The 16,331-nt window shown below is 41.1% G+C and overlaps 1 protein-coding gene across 1 annotated transcript in view; it reads right to left on the bottom strand.

The window, feature by feature from the left end:
- Nucleotides 1-4,666: 4,666 nt before the first annotated feature.
- The window catches only part of LOC119420315 (GDNF family receptor alpha-4-like), a 48,408-nt gene continuing 36,743 nt past the window's right edge, over nucleotides 4,667-16,331 (bottom strand). The window contains exons 6-8 of the mRNA XM_037687704.1: nucleotides 14,505-14,639; nucleotides 8,855-8,991; nucleotides 4,667-4,876 (exon numbers count right to left, since the gene is read on the bottom strand). Coding sequence (XP_037543632.1) covers nucleotides 4,667-4,876; nucleotides 8,855-8,991; nucleotides 14,505-14,639 — 482 coding nt within the window. The remainder of the gene's footprint in view (nucleotides 4,877-8,854; nucleotides 8,992-14,504; nucleotides 14,640-16,331) is intronic.

Genomic DNA, 16,331 nt, shown 5'->3' with positions numbered 1-16,331 from the left:
TGGATCGAAGGCGAAACGTTTCAGCACCAAAAAAAAAAAAAACTGTCCAGATGACCTGACTGAAAAATGTTGGTCTGTCTTCTCACATTTATCTGTGGTCAGATAACAGAGGCAACAGGTCCAGAAGAAAAACCCAGACCTCTCTTTCCCCAGTGATACTTTTCAGCTCCTCTTGGGGGACTCGGCATCCCAGGCCAGAAGATACACAGTCCCTCCAATGAGTCCGGGTCATCTCCGGGGCCTCCATCCAGGGATATGCCTGGAAAACCTCTAGAGAGAGGCATACAGGAGGCATCCTGATCAGATGCCCACACCACCTCAGCTGACTCATTTCAATGTAGAGCAGCTGCCGCTCTACTCGGAGCTCCCCCTGGATGATGGAGCTCCTCACCTTATCTCTAAGGCTGAGCCCAGCCACCCGGCCACCCTGCAACGAAAGCTTATTTCAGCCACTTGGATCCAGGATCTGGTTTAGCAGTCATGATCCAAAGCTCATGAACACTAGTGAGTGCTAGAACATACATGGACCAGAAATCCAGAGCTTTGCTGTTTGACTCAGCTTTTTCTTCACCACGACTGAACCAAGCAATGCCCTCATTACTGAGGATGAAGCCCCGGTCCATCAGTCCATCTCCTGCTCCATCCAACCAGCAACCAGGAAAAAGACACCTCCCCACACCCACCACCTTGAGGGGGCATCCCGCCTGTTTCCAGGAAGCATTATTTTGTAAACCTTACTATCATCTTGTCTGTATTACACCAGACCTGGGCATGTTCTGGAAGCCAGATGTGATCCAGCTGTCTTCTTTCAGTGGTGTGAGATCAATGGAGAACCAGACAATTGAAAAATCGTAACTCGTATGCAAATCCAAAAACTCTGCTTTGATTTTAAAACTAGTTCCCAGTGGTGGAAATAACAAATTACAAACACTCACATTACTGTAATTAAGTAGATTTTTTGGGGGTACTTGTACTTTTATGAGTATTTATTTCAAGTGTGCAATTTTACTCATTCTTAAGTACAGTTTAGAGCATGTAATCTACTTCGTTACTTTTAATATCAGAAGTCGCTACTGAGTACAGATGCAATTTGAATTAATATTCAAACCGTTCATGTTTGTGGCCAACAAGACTCTCAGATCGCAAACGCACCAATTAACTTTGACGTAAGCAAAAGACAACTCCGTCATTTATGGACCGAAGATTTGAAGAAAAAGCCGAAATGGAGACAGAGGACAACACTATGAGAAAATGACGAGGTAAAGGCTGAGGACGAGTGCCCGTGGCCGTACCTGGAGGAAGTTTTCATGTACAGATGGTGAAGAGGAGACAGAGTCCAGATGCAAACTTTGTTTGATCTTTACGGTGACAGCAGCTACAAGACTTCAGCATCTAATCTCAAAACACATATTGCGGTATAAGAGGTTTTACAGCTACCTGTATGATTTTTTAAAATTGTTTGTATGTGTGGACAACAGCAACATGAGCATGAGTTTGTACAAACATCTGCTCATACAAACTCATGTTCGTGCTGCTGTTGCTTTGGCGCATTATTTTTGTACTATTACTGCTTAGTGTATTCTTAGTTCATGACTCTCAGATCTTAGTGTTTTTCTTTACAATTTGTATTTTTGTTGGATGTAACTGGGACTCTGCATATATAGTTTCGTCCCACCTTATGTATCACGTGTGATGAGTATGGCAAATAAACCTCTCGGACTCTGACTCAGTTGTTAGTTTGGCTAAGTTTGCAAAGATGTTAGATGATGTCACTGCCATCAGTTTGCCTGGTACTAAAATAACCTCCTCAGGACTTTGTTGTGCTGGTTTAAATCCGTGATTACAGAAATAAATGCATGACTTTAACAGTTTTTTTTTTTTACATGTAAAAATTACATTTCTACATGTGAGCAGTTGAACAAATGTTTGTAAACTCATTTTAACGTGTTTCACATCGATTGAACACGTTTTAATAAGTTCATGGGATTTCTGCTCAATAGCTGCATGTGCAAATCACATGTTTCGCATGTAAAACCATGTGATTTCCACATGTGACATTCATTGGTTCTTCAATGAAGAGGAAAAAAAATTGCTGATTTAAAAATAAAACTTTAAATGCTGCAGAAACATGGATTTTTTTCACATTTATTTTAGTTATTGTTTATTATTTGCATTAAACTTTTCTTCTTTCGGCTGCTCCTTTCTTCAGGAGTCGCCACAGCGAGCTAAGTCGCACGAAGACTTGGCAACTGTTTTTACACCGCATGCCTTTCCTGACTCAACCACAGACCACCGAGCTACCACAGCCCTCTGTGTGGAGCAGAGAGCTGCCATCTAGGGCACCGAGGGAAGCAGATGGTGGGGGTTGAGGGCCTTGCTCAAGGGCCCAGTTTGTGGCAAACGAGGGTGGAGGCAGATATGGGTGCTTCACATATCCCACACATTTTGATGTTATCACTCTGGGGGTCAAACCGGTGACCTTCCAATCACAGGCCCATCTTCTCTAACCTCTGCGCCACCACTCCCCCTTGCATTAAACGCAAAGATAAAGTTCAAATTCTCAACGCAACAAGTTCCTTCAGTTGTCCTGTGGGAAAGTTAATGTCCCACCCCTAGATTTCATGGTTATACTGGCAGACAGACTATGGTGTTAAAAAAAATAACCCATTGTCCTTGGCCTTGTTTAGATTAACTATTCGCTGAATAATCTGATCAAAATTAACTATAATATCTTCATCTGAGGTTGTTCAAAAAGTTATCTACAACAGGTAAGATATTGAGTGTTCATAACCTTTCCACAGAACTCCACTTGCAAAGATGTGAAGTCTCCCATTAAGGCCTGAGCACACTGGATTCAGGTCCGAGCTGCTGGTCCTGATGTGCGACTTTATATAGAATAATGCATTTTTAACGTGTTTGGCTCTTTTCTCCCTCAAAGTCGAGTAAAGAAACTGGAGCAGTGACTGGTTTAGTTCAGGTGTTCGGTCCAAACGATTATTATTTTTTTAATTAACTAAGCTTGCAGCCATACTCCGTATTTGCAAACTGACCTTTTTTCTCTTCCACTCTGTTGCTTCTCTCAACAAGAATACAACGAGGAAAGAAAAAAAGAAACCCAGCATGATGTCATTTTGTCTTAAAGCGAGCAACAGTCACTGCATATCTATCGACCTCACAACATCCAATTAAAGTTTAACATCAACTTCTGGAAAATCAAAAGGCAGATAGGCCTGCACTCAGGGCAGCAGCGCTCACATGCTTCCAGTGCCTTTCTGTCTCTCTGCGTACAGAGTTAAGTCTTCATGGTAATAACCCATTCGGTTTACACCTGCTGGCACCTGCTCCTTTGTGGAAACGTTTCCATCTCAGCTAAGACATTGCATATAAAGGCTTTTAAAAGATGAACGTAAAACCACAATGAATCCACATAACGCACAGCTCGGCTTCATCCCCCCTTCATCAGATCAGACTAGTTTATCCTCCCTCTCCGAAAAACTTCTCCTTACCTCCATCCCTGCAGCTCCCTAATTTCACAGGAAAATGAGCCATAAGAGGAAAAACCATTACCATCAGCAGAAGATATTTCAGGCAGAGAGAATGGCTAAATGTGCTGCTCAATGATCATAGCAGCCAGCAGGCGTTAACGGCCTCGTGTGTCCATCCCTATCACTTTAATTTGCTCTCAAAATATCTAAAGTACATGTTGGGGAAGGAGCACTGAAAACAGATCTCCTAAGGATAAAAAGTGAGAGGGTATGACAGCAGCAAATTGGCTTTTTTACTCCTGCGAGCCTCGCTCCAGACTTGCGCGAGCAATTTGAATTGTGCTGTAATTGCTTATGTTGCTTCTGTCTCCGTGCCGTTTTAATAATGGAATTTGATCTCATTACTTTTGGCTGTGGTTTGAATTCTCAGTCACTTGGTGTGATGGGAATAATGCTAAAAGGTGTGATTTGTGGGGGGAGGGGGGGGGGGGGGGAGAATACATAAATAACAGAATACGAGAAAGCAAAGAGAATCTGCTTTTTGGTGCACAAAGTGAGGAGAACGTGACGGAACTCATTCCAGGTTCAAATGAAGCAACTTGAAAGAGTTTCCTTTTGATTTTCTTTGCAAAGCAGTTTAGCTTACGCTCTTATCATCTTCTTATAAAAGGAGATTACTTGCTCAGCTGAAAGCACGAGAAAGAGAAGGGAAAGCGGCAGCAGAGGAACGGATGTGGCACGAGTCAAGAAGCAGAAATCAGAAATGGTGCCCGAGCTCCGGGTTTAGCTTTTGAGTGCATGTACGGTGAACGTGGCCTTGGGTGATGTGCTTCTTGTTAAAAGCACTGCTCTATATGGAACGTTTCTCCCAGACTGACTCTTTTTTTCATGTCTGCTCATGTTGTTCCCTTCCTTTTTAAGGACGATCACTCGAGCAAAAAAAAAAAATCATGTTGCATCTTGGAAATCTTGAGAAGGCTCCAGAGGAAAAAACTAAATAATAAAAGCAAGTTGGGGTATTAAAAAAAAAAAAGAAGCGTTATAAGAGATGAAAGTCAAACATTATAGGAGCATGTACACTTCTTCTGCGTAGCTGTCCTCTGTGGTTCTCTTGCGAGTGCTGAAATGGATTCGACAGCGGTAGCGATTAGAAAATGTAAGCTGACAATAAGATCGGAGCCTCAGCGGTTCCAGCACTCCCGGCCCAGGATGAGAGTTGGCAGCAGCAGTAATGGCAATGTGAGCGCTGCTTGGCTAGCTTTTCCCCGCTGACTTCCTCTGGCACCCGATTCAGTGTTGGAGTCCTTGGAGTCCTTCTCAGAATATGGGGGGATGAGGTTGAATTCCTCGCTCGCGTCCTCTTCTTGCTCCTCTTCCTCGCTGTCCTCCATCTGTAAGAAGACAGAAAGAGAGATTCCACCGATTAATAACAGCAGCGACACATGATGTGGGAGCAGCATCTTTAACCCATAAAAACACCCCGAAGCTACTGTCCACACTGCTTCTGAAACGTGTGTTTCTGGTCAAGCTGAATCAGTTCTGATACGTTTTGGCAAACCGCTTTGATTGATGTTCAAGCGTTGCTTCCTCTAAAAATGCCACCATCTGAATTTTCTGTGCAAAAATACAGTATCTTCCCTGTTATCACCAAAGAAGACGCCACAGTGCTGACTTTTGGTCAGATTATTTTATTTTGTTTGCACACTTTAATTTATGACCGTTTTGACTCCGGCGTACATGCTGCCACCTCTTTTCCCCTTCAGATTTATCTCCTGCCTCTTTAAGACTTCTTTCTTAAAAAGTTGTGCCATCTTTAATTGGTCCCCCGATTCTTTAGTTGTAATGATGTGGAAGGCAGAAGGTTCATCTGACTTGATGAAACTCTGTGCTATAGCTTGATTAGATGCACAATGATATTAAAGTAATGAATCATAGTTATCATCAGCTCTTTTTATCCCCCCTGGAGCATGAATCACTGCTGAGTACTCTCCATCCATCCTGGTCCAGCGCCCCTCTCTCCAGCTGTCTCCAAGTGTAGTTCAGCCTCGTGATGTCTTCCTCCAGGTCCTGCCACCAGCTGTTTCATGGCCGTCCTCTCTTCCTCTTTCCCTTGGGATCCCAGGTCAGGGCTTACCCACTGATGCTTCTGTTAGATTTGTGTAAAGTGTAGCTGAGCCATCTTCAGCATCTCTGGAAGATCCTGTCTTCCACAGGAAGCCGGTTTGTGCATTTGCAACACACCATTTTTCATGATCTTGATCAGCCAACATGTAGCATCATTCCCCATCTTTTAAAAGTAGATGATGGGATAGAGAACAAAGGGATGGCCAGTTGAGTACAGATTTCAATGAGTGGCAAAATGGTATAAAGTGCAGCAGATGTCATCCAGTTCATGAAGAATATTTTGGAGGCAGTCTTGTATATTATATTACCATAATCTAAAATGGGGAGAATTGTCTTTTTAACTATAACATGCTTTACTGAATGAGTGAAGGATGGTTGTAGCTCTTGTCTTTCCAATATGAACCTTAACGTCTACATCTGTGCTGCCCAGCTCATCTCCAAGTGGTTCTTAAACCTTCAAGGCTGCTTGGTTCACTTTATTTCCATGTTGACCTCAAAGCGTATCTCACTTAGATACGGTGACTGATGGAGGCTGGTTATGGACTGAAGACTGCGGGTAAATAACAAGAAAGTTTGATTTTATCTGAACTCTGTCTGATCAAAAATGACCAGAGAACCATGCGTCTGTATTTTGAATGGACAGTTTTTTTTTAATTACAGCCTGTGTTCATGTGCCCGGCTTGTATAACTGCAGTCTTGACCATGCACTTGTTGTCCTATTTTGCCCATATCACCTCAGATCACTTTGTAGCCACCTTGGCAGCCACCCTCACATTTATGATTTAATGGTATACATTTGAAAAGTAGATAGGTAGATTTAGACCAGTTTTTTAACAACTATTACTTAGTATCAATGTGGTTTCTACACCTGGAAGAAGGAGAGGTCCCATACAGGTGACCTTGGGACAGGTTGGAGTGTCACTCAAAGAAACTAAGAATCACTGTGAACACTGAGACATGGAGACTCTCGGACTAGTTGCAGCCTATACCTTTAGTCTTTTGTGGTCATTGAGTCCAGCTTGTGCTGAGAGCGATGCCACAAAGTCCAGTCCCATTTATTTGTGTTTGTTGATGGAGGAAGGAAAAGAGTGCCAGGTCATTGAGTTGAGTCCAGGGTATCTGTTCTCCATTCTGTTTCTGGGCTGTGGACATTGTTGAGGTCCAATCAACCACCAGCAGGAACAGGACTTTATGTAAGGGTAGAAATCTCGTGTCAGGTTTCCAATGTCACCATGTCACATGACATTAAACAAAGGCAGCTGCAGACAGGGCAGGTCAGATACTGGTAACTCAGCCAAACTCCTCGGGCTGGAAGCTGCTTTTAATCCAAGTCAGTGCCGGCTTTAATGATACCTGAAATGTAAAGTCTGTTTATGTTCTCAGAACCTCAAAACCATTGTCTTTACAACAGAGTATGATGCATTCAATATACATTTCCACACATTATGTGCTGGACACTCACGGAGGAGAACTTTAAAATGCATTGAGTTAGGAGTTATTGGATTCACAATGGAAAAGAAGTAATGTCTTTGTGGAATATGTTGCATTAAATGACTCTCTTTTCCCCTTTCAGCAATGTTGGTTCACAGTCTTTTTATGAAAGAAATAAAAATGAAAGTTTTTGTAAAGGAGTCCCTATAGTGACACTCCTCTGAGATATACACTATACACACACCCAGGGTGTGTATATGTATATATATATATATATATATATATATATATATATATATATATATACCCAGCACACACTTTTTGCCCCACTCCTCTCAGGCAGGAGGTTGCGGAGCAATATGTGTAGAACCACTAGACTGAGGAACAGCTTCTACCCTGAGGTTGTTAGACTCATGAATCTATAACCAGGATAATCACTGTAAGAAAAAAGAAAAATCACTGTAATGCCACTTTACTTGGTGAAATGTGACTTATCTGTGCTGCTGATTATCCATACTGCTGATCTCCTGCTGCTGCTGATCTCATGCTGCTGTATCCATTCATGGTACCCATCTGCTCACCACAGACTCATGTTTGGGCTGCTGTTGTTGCGCCATATTGTTTTAAATAATTTTAGTGTTAGCGTATATGTTAGATCTTTTAGCGTACTGTTTGGCATTTGTTTTAACGTATATCTTAGATCCTTATCTACCGTTTCTTTTTATACTTTATATTTTGCTATTTTTGGGTGTAACTGGGACTCTGTGTATGTAATTTCATTCCACCTCATGTACCACATGAGACAATAAGAATAACATAACAATGACAATTAAGTTTACTTAAACTTGAACTTGGTATACCTTATAAATAAAATCATGTTTTTAATTATTATTTTTTTTAACTTTTGAATATTGAAATAAAAAAACAACATTGATGAAAACAGAACGGATGCTGAAGGGCACAGACGTTTTACTTTTTGTTTATATGTGGATTTGTTTGCACTTTAAAATCGCAAAAGCCCGAAGGACATATTTCGTGATGTTTAGTGAAGAGGTACATTCAGTTCCTGATAAATTTATGTTAAAAAAGGGGACATGGACCTTGTTGCTTCAGGGTGTGTTATCTCAGAGCCACTCAAAGTATTTTCCTTATTAGTGGTTTTAGACGATCTTAAATACAGTGGTTCCTTCACTCCAACGCTGAGGACACAGACTTGCTTTTTTTAATCACAAACCTTTGGTTGAGTTTAGTTTTTTTATCTCTAATTTCACATGACCTTTAACTACACTCATAACAAAGAGCATTTTCCTTATGTTGCACAGCAAAACCAGTCTTCCCCAGAATAAATCAGCACTTTTATTAATTGAGTTTTTTCAATTACAGTTTTGAAAACTGTGCGGGTGCGGTTTAGTATTTTACTGCAGGAAATCTACCCTTTATTTCTTTCACTAGACATGATTTTCTGGATTTATATAAATGAAAGTGAATGTAACAAACTCGAGCACAGAAAGCGTGATTCTGGGTGTCCAGAGATAAGGACAACAAGAAGAGGATTTTCAGAATATATGAGGATTACAATGGTAAATACGGGGCAGATAAGTGTGCTGGCATGAATATTAAGAGTAAAGATTGAGTTTTATTCTTCAAACACCTGCGGTTAATCTGGAACCACGCTGAGAGGTGGAGATAGGAGCAAGAAGGAAACAGGAACAAACTGAGATTATACAGGAAGCGGGGGTCCAACCCACAGCTGTAGTGATACAGAGGCGTTAAGACCCGATGTACAGCCGACGAGAGGAGGAGAGAGTACGTACGCTGCTGAAATCAGGGAGGGTGTGAACGCTAACTGGGACTCTCTCCTGGTAAACTGGTGGGGAGGGCTGAGAAACTGGCACAGGAGTGAGATCCACTGGAGGAGGAGCAGAGATTCCCATGGAGCTGATGGCGTTGCCTGAAACAGAACCAGCAGGGGACACCTTCATTAGTCTCACATCTTTATTCCTCCCGGGATCGTCACTAAAACATTAACGGTGTGTTTTCCATCGCTGGTGCCGCTCACTCTGTGGATATCATATATAATTGATAATAAAAAATCTATTTTTTAACAATAGCTTTAAAGCTTGTGCCTCTGAAGGTGCAGTTCTGATCTTTTGATGTGGGGTTCTGCGGACGGGTTATGAGCAAATAATATCTAAACTGTTGCACATAGCTCTTTGGACAACCTCACTTTGGAGAAATGGATTTGAACTATCCCTTTAAGCTTCATTGCCAACTTGGGTTCATTTAAAATGTCCACAGCAATGGGACATATAAAACCATTTTACAGTGTCTAATTTGAATAAATGGATTATGAAATTTAATTAGTACAGGAATAAATGAAAATATGATAGAAGATTAACACATACACCTTTTTTCTTTTCATTTTTGGCTGCCGAATCCTTCAAGGATTATCACAGTGAGCAAACTCGAACAACTGTTTTACGCCAGATGTCCTTCCTGACACAACCACGACCACCGAGCTGCCACAGCCCTCTGTGTGGAGCAGAGCGATGCCATCTCAGGTGCCCAGAGTGGGTCAAACGAAGGCAGGTGTGGGTGCTTCAACTTTTACACCCACATTTCTGATGTTGTGGTGAGCACGGGAATTCAAATCATTGACCTTCCAATCATAACCTCTGCACCACCAGTCCACAAGAATATTAACACTTACACCAGTAAAAATGAGTATTAGTGGTCAGTAGTAGTTGGCGACCTCCCATGGCTCTCCATATTGTGATTTTACTTGTATTTCTTCCTATTCAAATATTTATAAATCCGACTTTAAGCTCACAGAACATCAGAGGGCTGCCATGGGGGGAGAAAAAGTCAGTTTATCACAGATTTACTGTAACTAAACTTTAAGTTGTAATAAAATATGAAAAAAAAAAGTTCCTTGAAGCTGTCAGGCAAGTTGAGCCATTACAGAACGTTAACGCTAAACCACTATCGCATGTCGTAATTAGTTTAACTTACATGTTCATTATTACTTTTAAAGATACTCACTGCAAAGTCATGGACTAGATAAAAAATACTTCAAAAAGTAAGAAACAAAATCTGCTCAATATTTAGTTATGTATCTCTGGTTAATGTTCTCTTAAATTAAGAAAATTTGTGACCAGACGAAGATTATCGCATACTTTCATTTATCTATGGAAACAGCTGAAGTGACTGAAAACAGGTCCAATAATACATTTATTCTTCATATTTGTTTACATACACAGACTAAGTACACCGAGCAAAAATATAAACACTACACTTTTGTTTTTGCTCCCATTTTTCATGAGCTGAACTCAAATACCTAAGACTTTTTCTATGAACACTGAAGGCCTTTTCCTCTCAAATATTGTTCACAGATTACTGTAAATCTGTGTTAGTGAGCACTTCTCCTTTGCCGAGATAATCCATCCACCTCACAGGTGTGGCACATCAAGATGCTGATTAGACCGCATGATTATTGCACAGGTGAGCCTTAGGCTGACCACAATAAAAGGCCACTCTAAAATGTGCAGTTTATCACAGCACAATGCCACAGACATTACGAGTTTTGAAAGAGTGTGCAGTTGTCATCAATCAATCAATCAATCAACTTTATTTCTTTAGCACATTTTAAAAACCACAAGGGTAGCCAAAGTGCTGTACAATAAGACAAAACCATAAATTAATTAAGACAATAAAAACATGCAAAGCATACACGAAGAAACATAAAAACAGACACATACCAGTTTCATGGCAGGTGTGTTAAGATGCCATAAAAGATAAGATCACGTGTTAAAAGCCAAAGAATAAAAGTGTGTTTTTAAAAGAGATTTAAAAACAGGAAGAGAGGAGGCCTGTCTGACACTCGAGGGTAAGTTGTTCCACAACCTGGGAGCAGGAACGTGCACCGGAGCTGTTGAACTGAATGTTCATTTCTCTACCGTAAGTCGTCTCCAAAGGCGTTTCAGTGAATTTGGCAGTACAACCATCTGGCCTCACAACTCCACATGTAACCAGTCCAGGATCTCCACATCCAGCATCTTCACCTCCAAGATCATCTGAGACCAGTCACCCAGACAGCTGCTGCAACTATCAGTTTGCACAACCAAAGAAGTTCTGCTCAAACTGTCAGAAACCGACCCAGTGACGCTCATGTGCATGCTCGTCGGTCTCACTGGGGTCTCCACCTGACTGCAGTTTGTAGTTGTAACTGACCTGAGTGGACAAGTGCTCACATCTGATGGTGTATGGCACGTTGGAGACGTGTTCTCTTCATGGATGATTCCCGGTTTTCACCGTACAGGGAAGATGACGGTGTGTGGGTGAGTGGTTTACTGATGTCAACGTCGTGACTCAACTGGCCCATGGTGGCGGTGAGGTTCTGGTGTGGGCAGGTGTATGTTATGGACAACAAACACAGGTACATTTCGTTGATGTCATTTTGAATGCGCAGAGATACCGTGACGAGATCCTGAGGTCGATTGTTGTGTCATTTATCCACAACCATCCTCTCATGTTGCTGCATGATAACACACAGCCCCATGTAGCAAGGATCTGTGCACAAATCCTGGAAGCTGAAAACATCCCAGTTCCTGCATGGCCAGCATACTCACTGGACATAACACCCATTGAGTTTAGGAGGCTCTGGATCGTCCATTGAAGAGGAGTGGACCAAGGATCCACAGGCCACAATCAACAACCTGATCAACTTTATGCAAAGGAGACGTATTGCACTACATGGCGGTCACACCAGACACTAACTGGTTTTATGACCCCCTCAGTACTGTAAAACTGCACATTTTAGAGTGGCCTTTTATTGTGGTCAGCCTAAGGCACACCTGTGCAATAATCATGCTGCCTAATCAGCATCTTGATGTGCCACACCTGTGAGGTGGATGGATTATCTCTGCAAAGGAGAAGTGCTCACTAACACAGATTTGCACTAATCTGTGAACAATATTTTGAGAGAAAAAGAACTTTTGTGTTCATAGAAAAAGTCTTAGATCTTTGAGTTCACCTCATGAAAAATGGGAGCAAAAAAAACAAAAAAACAAGTGTTAGTTGATATTTTTGTTCGGTGTAGATCAGTCGTGAGACTCAGCCGAGTGCTTTGTTTACACGGAGTGCATACCTGCATTTCAGAACTGCAATCAATAAATGTGGAAAGCCACTGGAGTAGGCTCTATCAATTAATTAACGTTTAATAAAGTTCAGAAGAACTTTTTAACTGTTTAATTTTATACTTCGCAACGAGCACTTTTAACTGCATGTGCAATGCTTTATTTGTTCGTTTGGTTTATATTTACACCAAATTATGCTCAGCAGTTTTAAATTTTTTTATATTTCTTTTAACTTTTTTCCCCCAGAGAGATTGACCTAACTAGATGCACAACTAAGTGTTGAGTCATGTATGAATGAGCTGTTTTATGACAAACATTATGAGCTGCAGTTCGAACGTGTCGGAAACACAACATTACCTGAAGAACTGTTTATACACGATTTTACTGCAATAGAACAACAATAATTAGGAACGTAAAGGTTTTATGTATTGCAATATGTCATGAGTACTCTATAGATTTTTACTTTAAAGGAGGAAGAGATTAAGTTTCTGAGTTTAAACCAACAACTTTTCGTTGAAGCGCCTGCTCCTATAATCTCCTCGATATCTCCCAGTCCTCCATTATTCCCAGAAGCCCAGTGTGCTTTGGCAGGCTAAAACAGTCCAGCTCTGCTCCCATTGTCCTTCTTTATCTTCTGTTTGCATTGGTGCACAATCACAACTAATCTCAGCCTCAACATTATTTCTGGAGGACAATGTTGGTTAGAAAAAACAGAGCGAGCTGCGTAGAGAGAAAAAAAAACTCACTTAAAGCTTGATTGTTAATGAGGCCACACTCAATTTGGACTCTTAATTCTAATTAAAACAACCTGTTTTAGTGTCTCTTGTTTCCCAGCTCTGACTAAACAATGAATACACTCCCAACAAATGAGCTACTTCTCAAGCAGTAAATATGGAGCAGGAGCACGAGATGTTCTTCAGCTCTGTTTGGTTTGGCAGAAACGCAACAAGAAGCCACGTTGAGTTTATCAGATTTGGTGAGAGACTCTGGAAAGGCTCAAAATCACATTCCCATTTGGCAGGTAGCTAGACCCCAGGGACAACATTTCTTTCAATTCATTTATTTATAAGAAAACAATATGGTTCAGCGATTCACCCTCTAAATCATCAATTATGGCCCACCTCGTTTCACATCTGTAATACGGCGCATCATAAAATTCTCTGTTTCATCATCAGCTCAGCATTAATCTAGCTAATGCTCCCATTTGACAATTAGAAGAGAACAGTTCCTTTGTTATTATGCCGACAGAGGAGGGATTGTTCACTGCAGGTCCCTTGTAAGAAGCCTTAAGATGAATCACTCAAATTGTAAGTAATAATTCATGTTTTTACCCAAAACTCCCACTTCAAGCAATAATTCAAACCTTTTGGAGCGTGATCTGTGGAAATGTTGTAGATCTTATTACGAATACAGTAGTCCCTCTCTACTTGGCGGTTCGTGTTTCGCGGACTCGCTGTATCGCGTTTTCTCAAAATAAAATTGGACATGACACACAATTGGCTGATTGATGGATGAGATGCACGATCGGCATGGAGATTATATTTAAAATTAATTATTTAAAATTATTTAGCACCTGTTGCACCTGTGTGCAGCCCACAGCTGCAGGAGAAGCTTCCTCATGCAGCTGTGTCATATCTACGCTCTGCAGCGGAGAAGTGGGCGTGGCCGAGAGCACAGGCAGATGGCAGAGAGCTGAAATCATGACATTCTGTGCTCTTTAAGAGCGTTTAGAGTTTAGAAACATTGTTTAGAATATTGCATATATGTATATATGTATATATATATATATATATATATATATATACACACATATATATATACATACACTGTATAAATACTCAAATAAACTACTACATACTACTTGTTCTACTATTCCTACTTAGCGGTTTTTCACTTATCGTGGGGCTTCAGGGTACAGATCCCCACGATAAACAAGGAACTACTGTATCTTAATATTTTTTCTTGGAGATACTGTGTCTGAGATTGAAGTTGTTATTAGTACTAGCCTCACTTCTGATTCGTTAGTTTATCACACCAGTCAGAATGGAACTCTTTCTCTGAACCGTCTTTGTTCGAGGAGCTATGCACACCAGGTAGGATATTAAATGTTTGTTTTCTTTCCTTAAAACTCACTTCAAAATATCTGAGTTATAGCTTTAATAATGGTATATAACCCGTATTTGTAGTAACTCTACTAATCTGGGAGATCTAATAAATATGCAGTGAACAACATCATAAAGCAGAATTTTCCAACGTTTGACAAACTTTAAACATTTTGTGTCTGCACGGTTGTTACCCTGATGATGTGCTCTTGTGTCGTTTTACTTACGCAGACACAGATTGCTGCTGAACATGTGCAGGATGCGCTGACAGCCCTGCCAATCGTTCCCGCTGCCTTCACACGTGCACCACTGGGACACCTCGGTGCTGCTGTTACTCACATAGTTAGGAGTCATGATGGTTCCTGAAAAGCCAAAGTTTGAGAACATTTAAAATAATTTTCCTGCTCAGCTGAGAATACATTTTTCACCTTACACCTTTATTGAAGGTAAGAAACAATAATAAAAAATAAAAAAAGGATATTATATGGTCGGTGGTCTGGTGTCAGCAGTTTTCAAGCTCTCAATATTATTTATAATTGCAGGTCCACAAAATTGCTTTTTGGGTGCAGAGAAACAGAAGGAAACAAGGAAAATTGCCTTTTCTCTGAAAATGCAGTTGAAATGCTGAGAGCTGAATGACTTTAATGAAAGTTGACAAATAGGCTGAAACAAAATGTTAAAGCTAAAAGAAGTTGAACACTAACTGAAGGCTAAAAGAAGAAAAATGCTAGCTAAAATACAGCTGTCATTTTCTAACACGAACCAGAAGCCCGGCCCAACCCAGATTAGGGCCGGGTCATAATAATGTGCTTAATGTGCGGGCTGGGCCGGTGCCGGGCTTTTGATTGCGTCAGCGGATGCACGCAACTGACGATCCAATTATATGGCAACATGGCTTGCCATACTTTCACCAGCCGAACGCAACCATTTGATCGCGTGCTGACCGGCCTTGAAAGAGGTAAAAAAAAAAGTTCAGTTAAGCTTCAGATGGGACAGAAATAAGCGACCAGCATGAATGAAGCCAGTTGATATGAAATAGACGTTCATTCAGCCGCTGCACTCGGCGGAAACGCGCGGCCGACGACCCAAACAGCTCACAAAATATCCAACATGCCAGAGCAGGGTCCATGTCTGAATAATGCAGAATGCAGGCAGAAGCAGGGATTTAATGCGCTTTGACAGCCACGAAAGGACACACACACCCTCAGCTCGGATCTTTTGCCCCTTTTATTCAGCCATGCGCGTCCACCGACTGTTAATAACTATATACGCAGTCAAAGCTTAATAAAAAATGTCAGGTTTATTTCGTGTTCGGACCTGAAATTACTGGTAATTCGTCAGGTCAGGTGGGATTCGGAAATGATGGCTACAGGCTGGGCCGGGTCGGGTCAGATTTTTGGGGCCTGACTGCAACTCTAACTAAAAGCTGCAAAATTTTAGCTAGTAGCTAAAAGAAGCAAAATGTTAGCAAAATGTTAGCTTTGGGGACCAAGATGGGGCAGAGGTAGGGCAGCCGACCTGGGACCAAAAAGTCACGATTCAACTTCCAGCCATTCCCACATGTTTTGGTGTCTCTGAGCAAGAGACCTAATCCCCAATTGCTCCCCGGGCACTTACATAGCTGCCCACTGCTCCACCTGGGTGTATCTCAGGTGTGATGGGTTAAATGCAGAGAACTAAAGTCGCCATCGTATGGGAACATACAATGGTGGCAATCTCAGACTTCCCTTCCTCTCCCTTCCCTTCCCTAAAAAAAGCAAAATGCCAGCTAAAAGCTAAATGAGCCAATGCTTAACTATAGGCCAAAAAAAAAAGACCAGCTAAAAATATTGAAAAGGTAAATAGAAGCCAAAATTATCAAAAGATTAACTGAAAATTTTAAATGGGCAAAATTGTATATACAGGCTAGACTAGCTAAGAGCTTACAAAAGGCAAAAAAAAAAATAATTGCTAGCTAAAAGCAGCAGAATTTTTGCTAGTAGCTAAAAGAAGCAAAATGTTAGCTAAAAAAGCTAATGCTAGCTAAAAGCTAAATGAGCCCAAGCTTAACTATA

The sequence above is a fragment of the Nematolebias whitei genome, chromosome 14 (assembly GCF_014905685.2).
Source record: "Nematolebias whitei isolate Nwh7 chromosome 14, NemWhi1, whole genome shotgun sequence".
Taxonomy (NCBI): Eukaryota; Metazoa; Chordata; class Actinopteri; order Cyprinodontiformes; family Rivulidae; genus Nematolebias; species Nematolebias whitei.
Note: the sequence above shows the minus strand (reverse complement) of the source record. Positions and strands in the feature narration are given on the sequence as shown.